Source organism: Callospermophilus lateralis, chromosome 8 (assembly GCF_048772815.1).
Source record: "Callospermophilus lateralis isolate mCalLat2 chromosome 8, mCalLat2.hap1, whole genome shotgun sequence".
Taxonomy (NCBI): domain Eukaryota; kingdom Metazoa; phylum Chordata; class Mammalia; order Rodentia; family Sciuridae; genus Callospermophilus; species Callospermophilus lateralis.
In genome coordinates this window covers 6,330,503-6,355,272 of record NC_135312.1, presented here as the reverse complement: position 1 = coordinate 6,355,272, position 24,770 = coordinate 6,330,503, and the positions used below count along the sequence as shown (strand labels likewise).

Below are 24,770 nucleotides of genomic sequence, written 5' to 3'. Positions count from 1 at the left end.
GAGCATCCCACAGACTCATTTGATCTAGACCCTGCACAGCAGGGATGTGTCCTGTGGGGCCTCGTGGGGTGAAGCGGACCCTAGGTGGGAGCTGCAGGGAGAGTCGTTTGGCTCTGGTCTTTGATGTTTTACAGTCAAGCTCCTCCCACCCCTGGGATGCAGTCAAAATGGAGAGGCAGCATTTATTGGGGTTCAAAGGCCAGAGCCACCCTCTGGAGGGTCCAGGCGGCTGGGACCACAGGGAGAGGGCTGGTGGCCAGAGGAGTGAGGCTGCTGCTGTGGCAGAGGGGGAGGGAGACCTGCTCCTCCCCGCCCAGCCCTGACAGGAGGCTCTCACTGGCCCATCCTGCCTGGAGCTGGGAGGTCACAGGGTTCCAGAGGAAGGGGAAGGGAGGGAGGGCAGATGGCAGCTCTGTGCAGTGGCCTCCCTTGTGTGGTTTCTCCTCCCACAGCTTCAGCTACCTGCAGTCAACTGTGTTCTGAAAATATCGAATGGAAAATTCCAGAAATGAACAGCTCCTAGGTTTTTAATTGCATGTCATTCTGAACAGCATGAGGACATCTCACTGTTAAAATGTGTGGCTCCACTTTGGAAAAGACCCAATGGATGTAAAATTAAGGGTCCCTTTCCACTCTGCCCTCCGGTCACTCCATTCCCCACCCAGAAGGCTCCCAGCATTTCCAGTTTGTGTGCGTCTTTTCCAGCTTTTTGTACCTAGTCTACAGACAGACAGACAGACACACACACACACACACACACACACACACACAGAGCTTTTCCACACACGTTGTTGCACATTTACACAAATTTCTTCCCCTCTGGCGCTTGTACCTTGGGGTCTTTCCACATCTCAACCTGGAAAGGTCCCTCTCTGAACGCCCCACTAGGGGGAGGTGTTGCAATTTATTTAAACAGTCCCCTAACAGAGGACACAGGTTGTTTATGTCACTGCTACTACAGAGGATGTTGTAATGAGCCATCTTGGTACATAATCATGGAGCCACAAAAGTCAGTGACTAGGGGATTCTTTAGGAAGATGTAAAAGGGGGAGAAAATGTAATAGAAAGTTTGAGACAGATAAGTGGGATAAGTCAGATAAGCGGGGCAGGCTCTGGTGTGGAATCAAGAGACCTAACTCCTAAAAGTAATAACGAGTCTCCTTCCAAGCCCCTGGCTTCTCACAACTTACCAAACAAGACTATGGAGTCCAGTGGTTCCTTTGTTTGTTTTACTTTTCCAGTACTGGCGACTGAGCCCAGACCCTGTGCATGCTAGGCCAGTGCTCTACCACAAGCTACAGCACTAGCCTTTATTTTTTTATTTTTTTTTAATTTTGAGACAGGTTCTTACAAAGTTGTTGAAGCTGGCCTTGAACTTGGGATCCCCCAGCCTCAGCCTCCCCACTCACTGGGATTATAAACAAGTGCCACCACACCTGGCTCACTGAGTCTTTAGAGAGAAATAAGCTGTGAGAGCTGAGTCATTTCTCCAGCTCCTTGACTTGTTAATGGTACGACTAAAACAAGTTTCTGATTTGCCAGTGCCCTAGTTAACATGTCCACAAAATGGGGATAACAAGAATAACTACCTTAGCCAGGTGCTGTGGTGCACGCCTGTAATCCTAGCAGCTCAGGAGGCTGAGACAGGGGGAAGGTGAGTTCAAAGCCAGCCCCAGCAAAAGCGAGGTGCTAAGCAACTCAGTGAGACCCTGTCTCTAAATAAAATACAAAATGGGGCTGGGGATGTGGCTCAGTGGTCGAGTGCCCCTGAGTTCAATCCCCAGTTACCAGCCCCCACCAAAAAAAAAACAGTAACTGTCACTGGGACATTTGAGGATTAGATGAAGCTTATGGAAAGTGCTTAGAACAGGGTCTGTCATATAGCCAGAGTTCCATAAATGTGAGCTATTATGATCTTTTTGCAAGTGAGGAGAAAAAAACTGAGCAAAGATTCCCACATCCTAAAAGGTAGAACTGGTGCAGGAATCCAGGTCTCGAGGTCTTAGGATATGCTAGTAAAACAGCCATCCCAGTTCCGATACATGGCAGTTAATACTGATTATTGCCCTGGGAATTCACCTGCCCTTGTTCTAGGGGACACCTTGTTCTGCAGTTCATCAAGTCCAAGATGCATGGGGTAAGAAGTAGTGTTATGTATGCACCATGGAGGGGGTGGAGGTGGGGAGGAAGGAAGGTAGGGAAAGAGAGGGAGGAAGGAAAGGCAGAGATGGGATGGCGGGTGGGGGAGGGAGGCAGAAGAGGAAGGAGCCCAGCAGAGCGGCAAACACCATGCTCCTTATGGAGCCGCTGTCCACTCCACATACCCTGCTCTGCTCGGCTCGCTCAGCAGGCTGGGGCCGGGGCCTGCACCCCCCACCTCCATTTATCCTTTGCGGGCAGGAGCCCTGGAGGAGGAGAGAGGACTTGCTCAGCTTGGTTTGCCTGAATTTTCCACCATTCCCAATAATGCCCATGGCGGTTGATCACAGCTTCCAGCTCTTGTTCACACCTCGGAACTGTGCTCAGAGTTCCCCTTGGGGAAGCAGTACCAGTGGGCAGTACCCATGCCCAAGCTCTGACTGGTCCTTCAGGGCCTCTCTTTCAAAACCTCAAGTTATCAGTAGAATGTGGGCAGCATCCGTCCTCAGAGGTCCCCCTTTTGACATCTCACCACCCCCATACTTGCTTAATCAATTCCCTGGGTTAAATTCTCTCCATTAAAATAACTAGAGCATGGGGCTGGGGCTGGGGCTCAGTGGTAGAGTGCTCGCCTAGCGCGTGTGAGGCCCTGGGTTCGGACCTCAACCCACATAAAAATAAATAAAATAAAGGCATTGTGTCCAACTACACCTACAAAAATATTAAAAAACATAAAATAACTAGAGCGGGTTTGGCACCCCTGCCTGGGACCCTGACTTATGGATCATAAGAGGGACCTTATTTCCTGAAATCTTATACGAAAGGCTTCAAATTGATAAAATAAAATCCCACAACAGGGGATTCCCGGGGGCCAGGGCTGTCGGAGCTTTGGAAATGACCTAGTTGAGCCAGCGGGGAACCCAGAGGGAAGGAAGGTCTCTCAGCTCAAGTGGTGGGGCGGGGTCCTGACTCTCAGGCAGGTCCTGATGCTCCTCCATCTTTCTGCTTTGAGGATGGATGGGTCCTTGACATGCCTCATAGTGGGGTCCTCATCAAACCCCTTTCCTTCCAGGAAGAACACCTTGCTGGTCAACAACGGGTTTGCCATCTCGGCTGCACTGCTGATGGCCTTTGCCCTCCAGGCGGAAGCCTTTGAAATGCTCATAGTGGGACGCTTCATCATGGGCGTGGATGGAGGTGAGACCCCCGTGAGGTGGATGGGAGCAGTGACTCGTTCCTAGGAGGTGTCTGGAACTGCCGGCGGTGTTGGGGGCTGTCACAGACTGGGCTCCTGATGGGCATTGACTTGGCAGGACCAAGGATGCTGGAACTCTGCACAGGGAGAAAGTCCAGTGACATGAAACACTGTTGGCAATGCCCTGGCACCTGACTGAGAACCTCCGGCTGGCAGACCCCGTCAGCCCGCCCAGCTGGAGGTCTTCAGCACTTTATGTCCTCCTTCGTCACCTCCATCATGAGATCCATGTTCCAAGGAAATCTGGGTTCCCAGGAAGCTTCTGCGAGGCCCGTGCTTCCCGTCTGCCTGACTCACTAGTCACCCAGCACATCTAGGGCACCTGCTCTGCCTTGTGTCCTCGGGCCGAGACACAGCCATCGAGAAGACTCTTGTCCTGCAGCTCACATCGCAAGGGGTGGACAGAAAAGAAGCAGATGCACACATCCTAGGAAGAAAGCGAGGGGGCAGGGGTGGCACAGGCTACTCTATAAGGGCCAGTCGGAGAGGAAGCACGAGCAGAGACCAGAATGAACCCAGGGTGAGGCCAATACCCAGGGCAGAGTGATGCAGAGTGTGAGTGAAGCCCTGCACCAGGGAACCTGTGGGGAAGGGCAGCCAGGGAGGGGGTCAGACGCCAGGAGAGGCTATTCAGGTGTGGGGATGCTTGGTTCAGCACCCAGGGTCCAGAATGACCAGCCATCCTGGTCTGTCCAGGACTGAAGTTTCCTGGGATGGATGGTACTGGGCAAACTGGGATGAGCTTCTCATACAGCCCACCTCCTCCACCACTGCCTAGCCTCGGCTCTGTCCCGTCCCCGTGACATTTCACAATTGACAAGCAAGAACAGTCACCATGTATTGACAGCTTGATGTATGTCAGCGCTCTGCCAAGCATCTCGCACTTACCCAGCGTGTGCACAGCCCCCGTAAAGGCAATGACATCACTGTCCCAGCTTCACGGAGGAGCTAGGAAGTCAGCCCACGCCCTCCGCCATGACCCTCACTGCCTCTTCCATTCTGACTTTCTCACTCCCTCACTGTTTTGGGGAGTTGATGAGCATTTTGCCCCGTGAGCAGGAGGGCATCAGGGTAAGGAAGGTAACAAGATACTCAGGTGCTCATCAAGTGGCCCACGTGAGCCAGGAGCCTCATGGGCTGCCATTTCCTTCCCACCAAGCAGGAGGAAGTGAGGGTCCTCACCCCATCTTGCAGATGAGTAAGCTGAGACTGAGAAAGGGGTTCAGTCCACCCAATGAAGAAACCGCAATGCTGGGATCCAAACTCATCACAGCACGTTTTCCCCTTATTGTCCCGCCCACTGAGCACCAGGTGCTAAATGCATCGGGAGCCAGCTTTTTACTAGGAGGCCAGTTGCTCCTAACATACATGTTTTGGATAAAAAGTTCAAATTTCATCTGGTAAATTTTGTGACTTTCCAAATAATTTCTGTCTCTTGGCTTTTCAAGCTGTTTTAAGTGCTATGTCCTGGGCTAAGATGCTGTGGATGAGATTCTGAATTTATAATTGATATCCAGGTCATGTATTCACTTTCCTGGTCCCTCCACCCCTTAGGAAGGGCTTCCTTGGATACCAACAAGGGGGATGAACTCAGCTCATCTTGGAGCACACTTATTGGTCAGGAGCTATGCTAGAGGCAATGGGAAGCCAAAACTGGAAAGAAATTTTTGATATTCTCTCAAATTGGTAAAAAAATTAGACAATAGTTGCAAGTGCTGACAGTCTTAATTTGCACAGCATTTTGGAAAGAGGAGGTGCAGAGCATATCTGAACTCTCACAGAAATCCCGCAAAACTTAAACTCAAACCTTATCCCCTTCCACCTTGGGGACGGGAAACTGAGGCTAAGAGAAGCTCACAGCTTCTTGCCCCAGGGTCCTGCTGCTTGTGTGTCACAGGGCTTCCAACCAGGACCTCCAGAACATGCCATGGCTCCAGAACATGCCCCCAAGGGCTAAAGTCAGGAATGCACCTGTGGGAGCACTGCTACCAGTTTAGGCCTACACAGGGCCTTCAGAATAGCCCTGCCGGGCACAGGGACACCAGGCCTGAAACCAGCAAGGCCTCATTTTTATCAACAGGTGTGTGCAGTGTTTTTGTAAACCATTTTTGTAACTATGACTTTTACCTGACACCTGTCTGATAGGCCTCTGACATATAAATTTACTTCACAGGCACTGAGGTCATATGGGGGTGACCTATTCTGTAAAATAGGTCTGTCCCTATCCGCTGTAGCCAAGCCCCATAACTGAAATGAAGAGGCAATTCAAGCTGGTGGGAAAAGCTTAGGCTCCAGAGCCAGGGAGCTATTGGGACTCTTTGGACAAGACAACATCTTTGGTCATCTCTAGATGCCACTTGGTGATTAGGAAAGTTACTCAATATCTATGCCTCAGTTTCCTCATCTTTACAAGAGAGATGATAGTATATTTACTTCAGAAGGTTATAGGAAAAGCAAATAAGTTAATAGATGCAGAGAGATGGGTAGGACCCCAACTAATGGTAAGCACTATATGTGTTGATTATTATCATCATTATTACCACCCTCATCATCACCATCACCATCATCACTACCACCATCATCCCCACCACTATCATCACCTCCACCACCACCACTACCACCACCAACATCATGATCACCTCTACAACCACCATCACCACCACCATCACCTCCACTGATACCAACACCATCATCATCATCTCCACCATTATCATTAGCACCACCACCATCATTACTTCCATCACTAACACTACCACTGCCAACATCATCACCACCTCCACCAACACTACCACCATGAACATCCCCACCATGATCATTAGCAACACTACCACCTCCACCAACACCACCACTATCAGCTGTATCCTCTCCCAGGAAATGCACCTCCCAGCCATACCCTGTGGGGGGAAGGATGGAGTGCCCAAGGAAACCCTACAATTTGTGCAGCAGGCTGGGAATGATGCTTTGGCTCCAAGGTTGTCTGTCATCGTGAGCAGAGCAGAGGCTAGCGAGGGGCTGGGACCAGAGCGCTCCCCCAGGGAACACCGCTTTCTGACAGCTGTGTGCCTCCTCCTCAGGCGTCTCCCTCAGTGTGCTCCCCATGTACCTCAACGAGATCTCACCCAAAGAGATCCGCGGCTCTCTGGGGCAGGTGACCGCCATCTTCATCTGCATCGGGGTGTTCGTGGGGCAGCTGCTGGGCCTGCCTGAGCTGCTGGGAAAGGTGAGTGTGGCTTCTGGCCAACCCCGTCACTTCCTCTCACTGTTACCCTGTGCGTGAGTCCTTGCTCCAGGAGCTCATCCCCACGAGCCCCATCCTGAGTGGTCAAGCCCTTTACTTGTTATTGGAGAGAAGTGGTTGTGTGTCCCTTCATATTTTTAAGACATAAAGAACACAAACTCAACAAGCTCAAACCGTACAGGATGTTCAGATCCACCTACCCAGTGACTGTTGCCAGCAGCTCAATTCGCCTTTCATGGGCGTTTTCTGTGCTTTGAAAACCTACATAAACATCCATGGTTTGTTGTGGCTTATTCCATAGAGTCATGCCATACACATTGCTTTGCAACTTGCTGTTTTCATTTAATATAATTTGGGCACCTTCCAAGATGTTAGTTAACTATATTTCACTCTTGCGGTTTTTTTTTGTTTTTTTTCTTTTTCCTAAATAAGTAATCTTGCAATCTTCTGGTTTGGCTTGCTGTTTGGTGAACAGGAGACTGGATTCGAATTCCAGCTCAACAATGTTCTTGCAGTGTGGTCTCAGCAAAAGAGAAGGGTCTCATCCAGGTCGGGGAGGGGTGGGGTGAACTTCCACTTCCCAAAGGCAGTCCTCAAAAGTGGGCCCCCCAGGGTGAGCAGGAGCTAGGCCAGCGGTGGGGGAGGGGTGGGAGAAGACCCTCTGGAGAAAGGGAATCACGGAGAAGGCCCCAAGATGGGACAGAGCCCTCAGGAAACAACTGGGAGGGCTTGGGGGCTGAGGAGGCAGGAGGGACCTGCTCACTGGGCCCAGCCAACTTCAATAGGGGGACAGGGAGCGCAGGTGGCCCTAGAGCAGGGGATGACCAGATTCACACTGGAAAGGGGCTCTGGGTGGTGATGGGGAAGCACAGGCCACAGTGGGGAGGGGGAAGAGGGATGCAGGAGGCTTGGCAGAGGTCCCTGCTGCTGCGCTGGGCGGTGAAGGTGGGCTGGGGCCCCGGGGATAGGGAGGAACCAGTGGTAACCAGGGAGGAAGCAGGGCTTGCTGCCCGGTATTGGATGAAGGTGAGGGAAGGAGGGAGGGGTCAGGATGCGTCTGGGGGAAGAGCTCATGATGGTGGAGAGCCCAGCATGTGTCCAGCACGTGTTGCAGGTGCTTGAGGACCTCGGCTCCTGCGCTGCTGAATTCTAGCGGGAGGCGCAAGCAGTGGAGACATTCTTAGCCAGCAGGCTCGGCATGGAGTGCACTGGTGCCCGGCCCTTTGATTCCCGTGTCCTCCTCAATAGCAGATATGATGGCATGTCCCAAGTCCCTGAGCTCTGCTCAAACATTACTTCCTCTGGGAAAGTATTGCTGCAAAAGTGACTGTTCAGTGTGTCCTCAGAACACCTCATGCACGGGCCTCTCCTGCACAGTGATTTCTGTTTGCTTCTGCAACCTGCCCCTATAGTAGAGCAGCCAAGCTGACATGTGTGCAGGAGCCCAGAGGCGGTGGGTTTATCCGCCCACTCACAGGTACTTACAATATGAACCAGGCGTTGGGCTCCGCTGCTGGAGTGGTGGGCAGAGCCACCCTGCCCTGGGCAGCTCACAGGAAGGCAGTGGCCAGTGGGCATCACGTGATGGGAGGCAGAGGTGTCTCCGTGCAGGGTCAGGGATGGTTTTCCTGCCGAGTGATGACTAGGACTTGTCTGGGCCAGAGCTGGTGGGGAGAGGGACAGAAGTGGGTGTTGAGCAGAGGGAACAGTTTGGGGAGTCCCCAGACTCTAATTTAGAGGCAGAAAAACCAGAGGACCAGGGCATAGTGGTGAAGGAAGGGAGAGGAGGAGAGGAGGAGAGGGAGAGGAGAGAGGGAGAGGATGCAGGAGAGAAGAGGGAGAGGGAGGTGCCTTGGAGAGGTGGGTGGGTCAGACCCCTGGGACAGGAGGGCCACACCTTTCTTGTAAAAAGGACAGAAGAAGGCTTCAGAGGCCTGAGTGCTTGGGGAAATGCTCCCAGTCCCTCTGTGTCTCTGAAGCCCCTCCTGGTAACCACTATTTTATTTTATGGATGAGTATTTGATTTAAAGATAATTTTTTTTTGGTCCTCATGTAAGATCAGGCAGGATTTTTCTTTCTGATCCTGGCTGAGTTCTAGTATAAAGTCCTTCGGGTTCATGCATGTTGTGGCTGATGGCAAGACCTACTTCTTTCCCAAGGCTGCACAGAAGTCATATACATTCTTCGTTCAGTCTTCCACCCAGAGGCGCTTCTGCTGTCCCACACCCTGGCTGTGTGAGCAGGCAGTGACCCTGGAGAGCAGGCATCCATATGGTGTGGTGATTCTGTCTCCTTGGGTGTTCCCAGAAGAGTGACAGCATGGTCACAGGATAGTTCTATTTTTAACATCTGGAGGCACCTCCATGCCATTTTCCACAAGGGCTGGCCCACCCCTACCTCTGTCTTGATGAGAGCCGACCCCGTAGCTGTGAGGTACCAGCTCATTGTGGTTTTGATTGGCATTTCCCTGACCGCGAGTGCTGCTGGGCATCTTTCCATATACCCATTGGCCAGTGTTGTGTCTTCATTGAACAAACATCTATCCAGGTTCTTTTCCATTTTTGAAATTGGTTGTTTGTTTTTCTGCTATTGAGTTGTGTGGATTTTTTAATATATCTTGATACTAACCCACAGTCTGCCATTTCATTTTACTGGTTGCTTCCTTTGCTGGGTAGTTTGATGTAGCCCCATTATTTACATTGCACTTTTGCAGCCTGAGCTTTTGAGGCAGTATCCAAAAACTTATTGGCAAGGTCAATGTCAAGTGGCTTTTTCTCTATGTTCTATTTTAGGAGTTTTATGATTTCAAGTCTTATGTTTAGGTCTTTTATCCATTTTGAGTTGATGTTTGTATATAATAAAAGGGTCCAGTTTCTTTCTTTCTTTCTTTTTTCTTTTTTTTTTTTTTGCATATGGATATTCAGTTTTCCCAGCGCCATTTATTGAAGAGACTGTTCTTTTCTATTTTGTCTTTTCAGCAAGCTTCTCAAAATTTAATTTTCTATATGTTTGTTGAAGTTTATTTCTGGAGTCTCTTAGGTGTTCCATTGACGGGTGCGTCTGTTTTTATGCTCCTTTGATTACTAACACTGTGTAATATAATTTTAAATCAGGGAATGTGATGCCTCCAACTCCCCCCCCCCCTCAGAATTGCTTTGGCTGTTCAGGGTCTTTTGTGGTTCTGTGTGAACTTTAGATTTGTTTAACACACACGTACATGGGAAGGTCACTCTCAGTCACGGATTGGAAGAGTCAATACTGTTCACCTATTCATGCTATCCAAAGCAATATACAGATTCAACACAACCCCTACCCAACTTTCAGAGGCCTTCTTCACAGAAGTAGGAAGATAAACATGCTTAAAAATGCTCTTGGGCTGCAGCAAGGAGAAGACTGGCTCTCACCCAAGACCCGGGGGCTGGTCAGCCATGAGCCGCTAGGAGCCAGGATTAGAGCCGGTGGACAGGTTGAGTGAGGTTGGTGGGTGACGGGCACTGTCCCTGCAACTGACCCCTCTTCAGGTAGAACAGAGGGGCCAGACACAAGAAGGGGCCGGGGAAGAACATGAGCAGCTTTGCAAGGATCAAGAGGACAAATTCACTAACATGAGCAGCCTGAGAGGCAGAGCTGGACCAGGAACCTAGATTCCCAGGCAGGGGACTCTCCCTGGAACCACAGGGCTCACTGGCGGGATGCTGGTCAGGCAGCTGCCCGTGCCTGCCCCCTGACCTCCACCAGCAGAGAAGCCTCACACTGAAAGGTCCCTGGTCCCTGCAGGCTGTCTCTTCCCCATCAGGAATTTCCAGACGGTCTTGACTCTGGGAGGAGGGTGTGTGAGCAACCCATTAGAACCCTTTTTTGTTTGTTTGTTTATTTCATGCTCTTGGGAGGTGGCTATTGGGCTTCTGGTCCAGGCAGGAACATCAGGTGGAAATTTTTCATTTATCTCTTTGGGGATTTACAATGTTCCAACCAAGTGAGAGCCACACTTATTCGGCTGAGTTTCAGAATTTCACCTTCTGTATTTCAATCATGTTTGTCATTTACCTTCAAAAACTGAGACAGCTAAGCTTTGAAAAAAAATTAAAAAATAGAAAAGCTGTTCTTCTGTGCAGGCAGCTACTTTGAAACATAAAGGCTGCAGGAAGTGGGAGAAGGTGGTGCTCAGAAGAGGCCCCAGAAGGTAGGAGCGGGAGCAGGGTGGACCCTGGTTGCAGTCAGAATGTGCTCAGAGGCACTGTGAGACAGGTGGTGGATGGACACCCATGTGACACTTCATGCTTCCAAAGGATATTTTTTAAAATGCATTAAATAGCTATTTATCTTGCAAAAATGAAAATAAAGGAATTTACAATAGTCATAGGCAGACCTATGAGAAGAGAGATGGGAACAATGTGGGTCAGGAATGGTCACATATGCTAGGGACATCCATTCAGATGCAGTGCCGGGGGAAAGGCAAAGAGAAGCTCAGAGCCAATTGCTATTGTGTGGACTTCACACCCAACTCAGTCCCTATTGTTCCCATGTAGAAGAGTTTGTGCTCATTTCAGAACATTTAGAAATTAAAAAAAGGGCTGGGCACGGTGGCCCATGCCTATAATCCCAGCAGGTCAGAGGCTGAGACAGGAGGATCACAAGTTCAAAGCCAACCTCAGCAACTTACTGAAGCCCAAGCAACTCAGGGAGACCCAGTCTCAAAATAAAATATGGAAAGAGCAGAGCTGGGGATGTGGCTCAGTGGTTAAGTGTGACCAATCGACTGGTTCAATTCCCAGTACCGAAAGAAGCACTATAGAAAGGAAGCAAAGTCATTGAAATTCCATCGATGGTTTGATTTTTATGACTAGGATGAATCCACACCTAATGTATGCAATATGGAAGAGTTTGGAAAGTGAAAACATTAAGACTTTTATATCTCACTATCTCTGGGTGATCATCTTAACAGTTCTTAAAATTTGTTTTCATTAATTTTTCTAAGATCTCACACAATTTGATTCATTCCACTTCTAGCTTTTTGTGTGATGATTATAATTATTTACCATGATAATGTTAATAATTATAAAATAGTTATTCTATGGGGTCCTGATATTTGTTCCATTGTTCTTTATTTGATGGACGTTTGGATAATTCACAATAAGGTGGGGGAGGGGGCACTAGAGAAGAATAGCGTTACCTTAGAATAGGTAGAGGGAAGTGACGGGAGGGGTGGGGAAGGGATGGGGGAATAGGAAAGATAGTAGAATGAAACAGACATTATCACTGTATGTATATATGTGACTGCATGACCAATATGATTCTGCAACATGTGCACTCAGAAAAATGAGAAATTATACTCCATCTATGTATGATATATCCAAGTGCATACATGCATTCCACTGTCAACGTAAAACTAATTCAAACAAAAAAAAATTAATAATTTTTAAAAATTTTTAGAATAGGGTCTAGTTAAGTTATTTATGGCCTTTGACTAGTTTGCTGAGGCTGACCTCAAACTTACAATCCTCCTGCCTCAGCCTCCCAAGTCACTGGGGTTACAGTATGTGCCCTGGCGCCTGGCTGCTGCTGATTTTTAACTAAGGAAATAGAAACCATGATTCTCTTAAGATGTTCTCTATTTTGTTGCTGCTGTTGGAATTTCCTTTTTCATCATCTGTTCCTAACTGGTTATTAACAAACCATGGGAAAGCCACTGACTGACATATATGAATCTGGAATTCCCCGTGCTTTCTAATAGTCTTTGTTTGCTTCCCTAGACAAATCAAATAGTGATTGTTGACAGCATCTTCAAAGAGTGATCATTTTCTCCTCTTTGCCACACATCTCATTTCTTTTTACTGATAGGTCTCATTGAATTGCTTAGAATATCAATGATGATTAGCATTGTTGGCATTTTTCCTGATCTGTTGGCAATACCTGTTGTGTTTCATTATTGTGATCTTTTATTATTTGAAACTGACAATTATTTTGACAAGAATTATCTGTCTCATCTTAGTTCTTAGAGACCATCAGCAATGAGTGAGATGTTTTCTGATATTTATTAAGCTATTAATACTTTTTTGTTATCTGGTAGCTAATTATTGGGTGTTATGCCATCAAAGTGCCCTTCATGACACTGTCCTCACAACCCCCTGGAATACATCTTCCTGGTCATGGTAGACTCCTTTTTTCTTTCTTTATGGTGTTAGAGATCAGACCTGGGACCCAGCACCTGCTAGGCGAGCTTCAGAGCTACATCCCCAGCCGACTCTTCTTTTTATATATTGTCAAATTTGGTTCATTAATATCTTATTTAGAATGAATGTGCTTACACATAGATTAGATATGTATAGAATATTTTTAAAATTATAGTTCTAGATGACAGCATGCCTTTATTTCATTTATTTATTTATTTATCTTTATGTGGTGCTGAGGATCGAACCCAGTGTCCCACACATGCTAGGCAAGTGCTCTACCACTGAGCCAGCCCCAGCCCCTATATAGTGTTTAATGGTTAACCCACACTTAGATCATCAAAAGACCTTCCTTGTAAACTGTCTCAGCCGGTTGTCCTTTGGGGAGAAGTTCTTTGAAGACCTTTACCAGTCTTTCTTTTCCTTAATTAACAATTTATTTTTTTCCTTTTTTGAGTCAATTTTGTTATTTTCCATCTTTTCAATGGAGTCGCATATATCACTAAAATTTTCCATTGTGTTAGCATACAGCTATGTGGATTTTAATGTCTATTTATATTCTAATTTCTGTTTTTAGATCCCTTTCCTTGATTTAATTTAATGTGATTTTTCTCCCTTTTTTTACATAAAATTTCCAAAGGGTTACCTACAATTTTGTTTCCTGAAAAATCAAACTCTTTGAAATACAGATTTCAGTGTTCTCCAGTGTTACTAGTTCTGCTTTGTCGCTACTATTTGTCCTTTTTAAATATGACTTTCAGTGGTCCAGAAGTTTTGATGGGCCACATTCTCAGTGACAGTTTCTTGAACACTCTGTCATTGCGATTCCACCTTTAGAGTGTCCTCAACGTCACACCTGCTGTTCTGTTGTGGTCACTCATTTTCACCTTTGTTTTTCTCCATAAAGACAAAGTGATCCATAAATTCCTCTTCGGGGACCGGGTCCTGGTTTGCCTGCAGGTGCCAGCTCTTTCTGGCTCATGATAAAATACAGACTTGGCATCACAATACGATGGTTTCAGCAGTCACCGTTGTTGATCCACAAAGCAGAAAGGTGCTCAGACCAGAAGCGTTTCCCATGAGATTAAGAAGGGGTGACATTGTGTGGTGGCTATGTCCTGGAAGAGTGAACTCCCGCAGGAAGACCCCACATGGCTTTGTGCTGCCTCTGCCCCTGACACCCTGGCTCTGCATCCTGGCCTTCCCACCACTCGCCATGGGTCCTTGAATAGGCAGCTAACTTCTCTGAGCCTGGGTCCTTGCCTGTATATCGGATTAATGGTGACATATCTTTAGTGGGGACTCTATAAAGGGTTAAAAAAGAAATGTGCACCATTTGGAACAGCGCCTGGAGCTGGTGCAGAACCGATGTCGGCCACCATCTCCTTTCATTCAAGAAGCAATACCCAGGAGTGAGTATTGCTAATTTCTGTTTCGCAGATCAAAAAAGCTCAGACTCGGGGAGCTTCACTGCTTACCTGAGTGGTGCAGCAGGGCGGCAGTGGGAAATGGGCTTCCTCAGTTCCCAGCCGGTGATTTCTCTGTACTGGGGCAAGGCCTGACTCGATAGGGAGCTGGCAGGTTGTCCAGTGGTTAGGGCCCTGGTAGGAAGTCAGGTGAAAAGTCCTGTTCGGTCTCGTTTGTCTCACATGGATGAAGACGTGAGGCACTTGTCTTCCGTGAGCTTTTCAACTCCAGACCTCATTCGAACCCAGGAAGAGAGGAACTTTTGACTCTTGTCAAGAATACTAGAAACATGTTCGTCCCAATGAGAGTTGTTTGAAGCCCCAGCCGCACAGCAGCCTTCTCACAACTGACCTTGGCAATCACACTCTTCCTCCTGGAGATGAAGCATCTCATTTGTGGCTTGCCCAGGTGCTTTCTGCGGCTGGAGTAAAGGGTCAGGTGGGCAGGGAGCAGTCGTGCAGAGAACTGCCTTTGGAGGGAAATGGGACAAAAGCCCCCCCCCCCCGCCGCATTCCTAATGCCAATTCTAAGTCCAGAGTCCTTTAAAGGGTTCTGGGTCCTGACTCTCCTCTTTGGGGAGCAGTGAGTCCTGCAGTCTTGCTGTGTCCACTGCAATTCATCCTCCTCCCTAAGGGTAGGAAGCAAATGCTCTCCTGGGCAAAGTGCTGCCACCTGCTGGGCAGCCGGGCTGGTGTCTTGAAGAGGCCTCACGGCTGCAGGAGGATATGGCCCAGGTGCGCAGGGTCTCCAGGCTGCTCCAGGGCCGCACATCTTCATCACCAGCCAAGGAACTTTCCAGAGGGGGCGGACTCCCTCCCCGCCCGGCCCCATCCTGCGGAGTCAGATCTCTGAGATCCAGGGGACACAGTGATGGCAAACGCTTTCCTTTACCCAGGGGCCTCCCACCTTGGCTTTAATCAGCTCTCAGCAGCAGTTTTGTAAAAAACGATAGCCAGGTATCCTGTCCACATTCAGTCCACGTGTATCGCCAGCTCCCTGGGACAAGGTCTAGACTTCCCAGGGGGTGACAAGCCCGGCCTCTGTGGCCAGTCACTCCTGTGTGCTTCTTACCTCCTTACCCTCCGTCTCACAGAACATGAAGCCAGGGGCATCACCTTGGAATCACCTGGGAATTGTGAACCAGGCTTCTCGCCCCACTCCAGGCCTGAGCTTAAGCCTTAGGGGTGGATCCCAGGAATCTGCATTCTTATCAGACTCCCTGGGGCCCTCTGGAGATGGCTCCTCTCCTGACAGCCACCAGAATTAGCTATTCCTACCTCAGTGTTCCCCGGAGGAGACTCCTTTGCCTCTTAATCAAGTCCTCATTCACCTGTTGCTCTTGACCAGGGGCCTAGGTCAGATACAGAGATGAGACCTCTTCCCCATCCATCCAACTGCAACCGTGAGCTGGCCTCCCAATGAGGATGGAAGCACACATTTCTCTTGACCTTGGAATTATGAAGACCCTGGGACTGAACCCAAGGGCACTTTACCACTGAGCTACACCCCTAGTCCTTTTTATTCTTTGAGTCAGGGTCTCACTAAACTGCTGAGGCTGACCTTGAACTTGCAATCCTCCTGCCTCGGCCTCCCAAGTCATTGGGAATATAGGCATGTGCCACCACACCTGGCCTGACCCGTGATTTTGCTAAAGATTCTTTGCTTCTGAGAACACAGAGACCCCCATGTTCACCTGCAGAGATGTGCATGTTCAAAGTTCAGGCCACCAAGTACCCGGAGTGCTAAGACTTGGGCCGGTCACCTCTCCTGACCTCCAGCTTTCTGTGGATCAAGGGAGGCCTGCTGAGTCTCTGATTTGATGGCTAATGCTGTGCCGATACATCCTGGGGCAGGGGCACTTCAGCCCCTTGGTCAGTTCAGCTGCTGTCTCTGTCTGCAGGCAAGGAAGGTGGGAGGGAAACAGAGAGAGATGTAATAGCTCTTGAAGGCGTGTCAGCTGGAATTTTAAAGGAAGTCTTTGAAGCTTGTCTGAACTTTGCTGTGTTATCTGTGAGGCAGCCTCTGGGGAAGCAATTAGCTCAGCTGCCCTTTGAGTAGGTGGCCTCTAGTGGAGGCTGGAAGGGGGTGACTCGGGGTGGGCTGCACAGCTGCCCGGGAGGCCTGTACCCCCTGCATCTCTCCACTGAGCCCAGCCCTGTCCCCCGCACCACGCATGGCCGCTCTGTCTTGGCAATAGTTTCCCGAGCTCTGCGCTTCCCTGCTGCTTATGGACGCCCTGATGAGCCATCTCCTGCTGTCCCTCCCACTCAGGCAGGGGTACCTGTGCTACCGGTGACAGGACCAGGTACCTGCAGAGATGGGAGCTCAGTCCAGGAAAACAGGAAGTGGGCCCAGTGGGAGGAAGAAAGTCTCAGAGTGCTTGCCCAGTGCCAGGCTGGCCGTCAGCCCTCCATCTCTGCCCACTCTCCCCTCTGCCCAGGCGGGAGGGGGTCAGAAGATGGAGACTTGTGGGGAAACCTGTCCGGAGTGGCTAGTGACCCGGGGCCATGTGTCAGTCACTCGGCGTCTCTATGACCTCAACACCTGGCATGAACAACCTCAGGAGGAAGAGCTGAGCTTGGCTCTTGGTTTGAGTTTCAGTCCAGGTCAGCCATGCCTCGCTCTGGGCCCCAAGTGAGGTGGGGCACCAAGGCTGAAGGGCAGCGGCAGGGAGAGCTGCTCAGCTCACGGTGGGGGTGGGGTCAGGCAGCAGAGAGCGGGGGAGAGAGCCCCAGATGTGGCCTTCTAGTCACTCCCGACCTGTCTGCAGTTGCCACCCAGCTGTCCACTCAAACTAAAACGGACCGATTAGGCCACAGCTCTCAGAACCCAATCCTCTCTCCTCTGGGCGTTCCTGCATCAACACAGACCACAATCAGGGTCTGGGTGGGCGATATTAAGATGTGACGGCTCGTGCGACCTGACGGTGCCTGGCATCTCACAGTCCAGCTGCTGCCTCCTTGGGCTCCTCTCTGTGAGGGCAGGAGGATCCAGTTCACCTCTCCTGACCTCTCACAGCCCTGAAGACAGGACCAGATGCTACTGGACGAGTGGGTACCAGGCCCCTCCTCTGTCTGCAGAGGGCTTGCTTCCTGTCAGGTCTGTGCTAGGTCTTCACCAGCATGGCCTCATGCAGTCTCCACACTGCACAACGATGCTACCAGGGTGGGGGGATTCTGGTATCATGCCCATTTTGCTGAAGGTTGGAGAACTTGCCCAAGGCTACGTGCTCAGATACCAGAAGCCAGGATTCAGCCAGTCTCGCCCAGACCTTGCTCATGATCACTCTGTCTATAACCAAAGTCAGCCCAGGACCATACGTTTTGGTGCATACTTGTTAGGACAAGTGAGCCCAGAGGCTTCCAGGCCTTGCGTGTGTGGTGTGGGGTGCTAGGTCAGAATCTGCCCCGGGACCAGGCACCCTGCAGTGGGCACAAGCCCCAGCCTGTGACTTGGACAAATTTGTCCATTCATTATCCACTTATTCATTGAACGAGCATTTATTGAGCACTACTGTGTGCCTGGCACTGGTCTAGGTTCTAGCCAGGAGTGAGCCTGGTTAGTTAGACTCCTTCCCCTCACTGGCCTTGCGTCTTAGTGGAGGACACGGTTAGAGACAAACGCACACGAGTCCTGTGAAGCAGAACGGGGCAGGAAGGAGGCAGGGTGGCAAGGGAGGCCTAGTGGGCGTAGATAGCATGGCCATGTGGGAGCAGGGAGGCCTGAGGCCTGGGCGCAGTGCAGGCTTGGCCAGCAGCTCCCTGGGGAGGGACCCCAGCTCTTCCCCAGCAGGGACCCTGCAGGCCGCCTCTTCTCATCCTGGCTGCTCCCGCTTCCTGCTTCCTGCTGGCCCTCCAAGGCTCCCTGGTCTCATGTGTCCTCTCCCCTCCTGCCCCACCAAGTGCCCCTACATTCAGACCTCCTCACCTGGCTTTGGAGCCTCTGCAGCTGGCCTGCGTCCATCACCTCTGCCTCCTCCAGCCATAGCATACGATCGGCTCCTTCCATGGGATTCACTGAGCTCCCAGTGCCCGGACCCCAGGGCATGAGTCAGGCAAAGCCCCTGCCTGCAAGGCACTCGGCGCCAGAGAGCCAGGTGTCAGCTCCGACGGCAGAGGCCGGGGTGATGTGACCCACAGGCCACGGGGGAGCCCACGAGCGGAAGGGCCCTGGGAAGGGCCCTAGCACAACACAAGAGGGCGGTGGAAAACTTTCTAGAGAAGGTGCGTCCACCTTGCAGTCTAGGAGACAACGGTTTAGCCAAGTGGAAGGGCCACACTACGCTGGGTGGAGGGAAAGGTCAGTAAAAAGGACCAGGAAGGATCGAGAGAGAGCTCAACGTGTGTGGAAACCAAGAGTGGTTCAGTCAGGGTGCCAGGGAGACAGTGACCGGAGAGAGGGTGAGCTGGGCCACCCTGCCCCTGCATCCATCCACCTGTCCTCAGTCCACCTGCCCCCCATCTTCCCATCATGCACTCTGAGTGGGGCGCTGCAGCCCCCCAGAGGCAACGCCCTGACTTGGAAGTTGGGAAGTTGCAGACTTGAACTGACCTCTGTGGCTTGGACTAGGTACTTCAGTTCTTGGTATTTCAAAGGGGTGACAATCAGCCAGGCTCCGTGGAGTTATTGCAGCGGTTAAATGAGGCCCCCTGACTGAGTGCACGTTCACCTCTCTCCTCACCCTCTCAATCGCGTCACTCAGCCTTCAAGAAAGGTCCAACAAAACAGCAGAAGTGATCGTCACCGCCTTCTGAAAACGGGGAGGGGAAGCCAAGCCCCGCTGGAGCTGCACCCCACAAAGCCTCCTTCCCCTGTCGAGTGCTCACAGTAGGCGTGACAGGGCCTTCGCCAGGGGCTGCCCTGGGCGGCACCATCTTCCTGCCCCCCTCGGACTTCCCTGAGGGTCCTGGCTGCTCTTGTTCAGATTCTCCTTTCTGTACCCGTGGCGTGGTGAGGGTGTCACTGAGATTGTCCCCGACTTGAGCACTAGGTGAGGACGGCCCAGCAGTGCTCTCACTAACTGAGTAGGCTGGAGGGCACCTGGGGCCAGGGCGGGAGATGGCTCCCAGGAGGGGCCTGTTTGTTCCTCCCATGCTGGGGCCAATCTGCCAGTTTGAGTGGCATCTGAGTGACCTGGGGAGGGGCAGGTCCCGGGGAGATGCAGATCCAAAACCTGTGTTTCCTAACCAGGCGAGGCAGATGCTGCTTTTGGCAGATTTCAAGTCCTACCATGTGGGAGGATTAGACTCCTCTCTCAGGAGCCTCCTTGCCTCTGGGCTTCCTAAACAGCGCCCACTGACTCAACGCTTTCCCAGGCTTTGAAAGCTGAGGCAGAACAGCACCCAGTTAGCCTGGGTCCTTGCCGAGCAGGGCTTGGTGTTGAAACTGGACAGTGATTGGAAAGAAATCCACTTCTTTAGCTGCCAATCAGACCCAGGGTGTGACTCAGCCCTTCTGAGAGCTGTTCCTCTCCCTGGCTGTGTGGCTCACCTGCAGCTGGTGGAGCCTGAACATGGAGATGGGTCTCACCACCTACAACAAACCTCCAGGGCGTGCATGGCCTCCAGAAAAGTATCCCCTAGAAATTATTCATATTTCAATTTTATATCTGTCTTAAAACTTCAATTGGTTTAGTCATAACAATAGATAGAAATAGTTCAAAACATCCAACACACTAAAAGTCTTGTGGTGGAGAGTGGAGGGTCATTATCCCATCTCCTCAAGGCCCCCGACTGCCTTCCAGTGGTACCCCGAGAACACTGTTACCTGTTTTTTTAATAATTCCCCCATATTTAAAAATAATCGGGTATGACACTACTTCTAGATTCATTTGCTTTTGATATTGTCCACTAGTGGCCTCCTATGATAGTTGAGATCTTAGCATTCTTATACCAATATCCCTCCCCTTTCTCTAATCTACCAATATAAGTATAACCCAACTTTTGACTAACTCACTAGTTAACATTTGTATTATTATGAGTACATATTGAGTACTTTTCCTTTTATACAACTTTATGTTTTTCCTAGTGTTAATCATTTCTTTGTTATTTTTTCATTTGCTTAGAGTTTTTTTCCTGTGCCTATGATTAATCTTTTCCAAATGTTCTGATATTAAAGAGCTGATAATAAATTTGCAAAATGCTCATATATATCACAGACATTCTAGAAACTCTATTTTCCTACCTCGGCCCTCTAACCTATTCCTTCCAACTAAGTGGGTAGTTGCTGATCGTGGTCTAGAACGATCCTCCTGGGCTCTTTGCATTTGATTCCCGAGTAGGATCCTTTGTTTCCTGGACTTTGCATCTTTCTCTTCTTGGTTTATTTCTTCATCTTGTGGAATAATTTCTTCTAGTACTTTCCTAAGAAAGAAACAGGGAGGTTAAAAGCTTTTGAGACATTTCACATCTAAAAATGTCTTAATTCTACCTGCACACCCCTATAGATAGTTTAGCTGGATATTTTTTTCCTAAGGATTTTGAAGGCACTGTCCTCTGGCATCTGGCACTGCTGATAAGAACCCTGATGTCACTTTTATTTGAGTTATTTCTCTCTGAGAATTTTTACAATCTTCTTTTTGTTTCATTTTGAAATCTTTCCATTCTTTGGTTTGGGTCATTTTCTTTTGTTGTGCAGAGACCTCAGTCCTGTATCCCCCTGTCAACCTACGTACTAACTTCCTCTTATTCTGAGAATTCATTGTGTCGCTCCTTTGGTAATTTTCTCCCTCTCATTTTTCTATTCTCACACAATTTCTCTGAAACTCCTTGCAGTCAGTAAGACCACTCTTCTAATTCTGATTTTAATCTTTCTCTCCTTTCCTCTATCTTTATTATTTTGTTAATTTCTCAAATTTAACTTACATCTTGCCTAAGACATTTTCTTAGTTTCATATTTTTAAGTTCTAAAGGTTTTTCTCTGTTCCTTTCTCATAGCATCTGTTCTTGTTTGCTAGTTACAATATTTACACCTCTATTAATGAGTCTCACCTAGCCGCTGACTATATCAGGATGCCACTGGGAAGGAAGCTCTGGAGCCGTGGTTTGGAGGAGAGGTGGCTGTGCATCAGGATGCCCCAGGATAGTTTTTAAAAATCCAGAACTATTAATGATAGGAGTTTTTCCCCTTACATTTTGTTCTGCTGTATGTTTTCTCTCTTGGCTCCAGATTTCTTATTTTTCTTTGGTTTCTTTCCGCCCCTCTCCTCTGTGTTGGAGACTTTTTCAAATATCTGCTGCTTTCACTCACGTTTCAAAAGATGAGCAGAAGCCTGGGTGAGGGGCAGGTTCCACACTCAGCTGATGAGTATATGTGCAGCGTTTCTGTGGGGAGAGCCCCCCCATCAGTGTGTGGCTGACTTTTCTCTTGGAAGCAGATGCTATTCTGGGTGTAGATCCGCTGCAGGTGGTGGAGGGCTCTGAGGCTGGTTTTCCTGTGTGTTTGCCCTCTCAGCTTGCTTCCATGCCTGGAATTACCACGGGTCCACTGACTGTGCAAACAAACGTGGACTCCCCCTCCTGTACGAGGTCTGGCTGGAGCGAAGCCGTGGCGTGTAGTCTTTCTCCAAATCTCTCCATCTTCCATCTGCGGCCTTACCCTGCCCAGTGGTCCCTTTGTGCTGACCCACTGGGGTCTGGGGGTGAATGTCCTCAGTGCTCTACAGAGGCTCAGAGGACTCTTCCTCCTCTTGGTTATTCCATCTCCCAAAGCTGGACTGGAAGTCTCATGCCGCTCTTGCCACTTTCCCCATGTCCTCACCCTCACAGTCGCTGCCTTGGTAATGCCTGTGCCCCCAGGTCTAGGAATTGGAGAAGACAGACAAGTGCGGACTGCCTGCCATGTTGGGAAGTTTCCTTTAAAAAAATTCTCTACTGCTCAATAGAGAACACGCAATTTAGAATGATCCAATTGTAAGGTCTGAAAACACTCTAAGCAAAGCTTGAGCATTCATCTCAGAGCAGGGAGCTGAGTCTCACCTAGCCGCTGACTATACCAGGATGCCGCTGGAAGGAAGCTCTGGAGCCGTGGTGGGGGAGAGGTGGCTGTGCATCAGGATGCCTCATGATAGTTTTTAAAAATCCAGAACCTTGAGCCCTGCCTTGGGCCTTAGAATCCTTAGATGCATGGGGTGCAAAAGGATCACACTGAGCCAAATTTGGGATCTTTGAGAGACTGAGGCAAGGGTCAGACAACACCTCTTCTAAGTGTTAGGGTTGGTGGGAGGGCCCGGCCCTATGAGCAGGAAGCAGGCTGCTGGGTCCCTGCCACCTCCATCCACAAGAACATTTGAGTCTGTAGAGTGGGCACTCACCCATGGTCACTGCCACTGCCCGATGCAGGGGAGGGGGCAGAGAGAGGCCTCACCCCTGCGTGTTTAGGCCCTTACTAGATCAGCAACTCCACCAGCCAGCATGGACCAATGGCTGTCGCCCAATAACCCAGTACCCAGCTGTGCCTTAGGAGGAGCCTGGGCAGGGCGGGAGGCCAGGAGCATGCAGCCAGGTCCTCCTGGGAGCCCAGGGCAGTGGGAGCAACGGCTGCCCCTCCTGCTTACTGCAGCAAGCAAATGGCCAAGTCTTCAAGGAGCTTCCACGCTTGAGTCCCCTGGGCGCTAAGGCTCCTTGGGTTGCTTGAGTCGGTAACAATGGCAGCTGCTGACTGTGACGAGGAGCCAGGCCCAGGACAAGCACTTGACGTGAGCCTCTTGATCCCGTGCAGGCTGTCACAGGGTCCTGTTATCCTGCTTCACGGATGGGGAAGGGGCTCATGGGAGTTCAATGCCGGGTCCAAAATCACGAAGGGAGCAGGCAGTTCCGCCGAGTCAAACCAGGTGGGTGGGCCCTTGTGCCCACACCTGCCCCTGCCCCGGGCCTCCATGGCTGGGCCAGCTCCTTCAGGGGCAGGTGTGGCTGGGCTTTGGGATGGAGGAGTGGCACAGTGAAGGGCCTCTCCTCGCTGCCCCACTGTGCTGCCTCTGCAGGTGAGGCACTCACTCTGGACTTTGACCTCCACCTCTTCCCTGTGGCCACCTGGGTCTTCAGTGCCAGTAGGAAAACAGTAGGAAAACCTTTGTCAGGCTCCCAGACAGAGTGATCCGCATTGACCCAAACCCCCTAAAAACTTGGATTTTTAGAGTCTGAAGAAAGTAAGACTCAGAATTTGTGCATCACAACAGCTTGGTCATAGAACGTGTTCACCCCAGTGCGTGTTCCTAGGGTTGTTTCAAAGGATCTTGCAGAAAAGAAACGATGGCTCACTAGAACTACAGGACGTTCATCAGAGAACCCGCAAGTAGAAAATGAGCTTTGCAGAGATGACCCGACCCCTTCCAGAGTGCAGACACTGCCCCCTAAACTACCCTCGTATGGTTGTATTTGCTATTTGTCAAACACACATGAAGCGCTCCCCACACGGGGACAGATGAGCACGCTGAGCAGCAGAGGCCTGGGGTGGAGCATCTGTGGTGTCCGTGAGTGGCAGAGCCGGGATTCAGGACCCCAGCCTCGACTCCTCCAGCACCAGGGACTTGTGGGCTGCACCGTGGGGCTCAGAACCGCAGGGCTCTGTCTCCTGCCTCCCCACCACGCTTCTGCTCCAGCTATTTTAGTCCCTACTCTATTCTGAAATGATTCATTCACACGTTAAATGAATCCATTGTAAATTTCCTGTCTCCATCTGATAATTTCACTTGTCAAGTTATTTTTCTCAATTCCATGTCAAAAACTTTCATGTCTCCCTCCTCCTTTCTTGGGGGATAATAAGAAACATTTAAAAATTTGATTTCTCACATCCTAAGCTTATTCTTTTAGAAAGAAGTGTGTGTATATTTTTTTTTAACACAGAAATGACAGTTCTCAAAAAAATCCAAAACCCTGAAGTTCATTATTTAAAAAAATTTCTTTCTAAGCCCTTGGTTACATCTTCACACTCACCCTCAAGTTTCTGTGCATAGAACTTGGCAAATTGGACGAAGGTGGAGGTTTGCTCTGGCTGTGTATTTTCCTCTTGATGTGTGTTTTGAGATGATAAAGGATGTTTCTTTGAAAAAGAAGAGAGAAAGAGAAGAAAGGGGACTTAATTTTCTAATCCAAAGTGATTCCGACGTGTGTTATTCAGTTTTTTGTCACTGTGACTAAAATACCTGACAAGGACAACTTAGAGGAGGAAAAGTTTGTTTTGGCTCCTGGCTTCAGAGGTGTGAGTCCTTGGTGGGCGGACTCCATTGCTCTGGGCCCAAGGTGGGGCAGAACATCATGGCAGAAGGGCCTGGTGGAGGACCCGCTCTGTTCTTAGCAGCTGGGAAACAGAGAGAAGGGGGTGGGGGAAGAGGCAAAGGGAAGTGGCACCCCTCCAGGCCTGCGCCCGTGAGCCGCCTCCTCCAGCCAGGCCCCTGCCCACAGTTACCACGTCATCCGTCCATTCCAACTAGGTGGACGGACTAGGTGGGAGTCTGATCGTTAGAGTCTAAATATTGCTGCGTTAACCCAGGAGATTCGGGCGC

At 50.0% G+C, this 24,770-nt stretch overlaps 1 protein-coding gene across 1 annotated transcript in view; it reads left to right on the top strand.

The window, feature by feature from the left end:
- The window catches only part of Slc2a9 (solute carrier family 2 member 9), a 153,233-nt gene that overhangs the window by 49,220 nt on the left and 79,243 nt on the right, over positions 1-24,770 (top strand). Inside the window, exons 5-6 of the mRNA XM_076864316.2 lie at positions 3,212-3,336; positions 6,469-6,614. Coding sequence (XP_076720431.1) covers positions 3,212-3,336; positions 6,469-6,614 — 271 coding nt within the window. The remainder of the gene's footprint in view (positions 1-3,211; positions 3,337-6,468; positions 6,615-24,770) is intronic.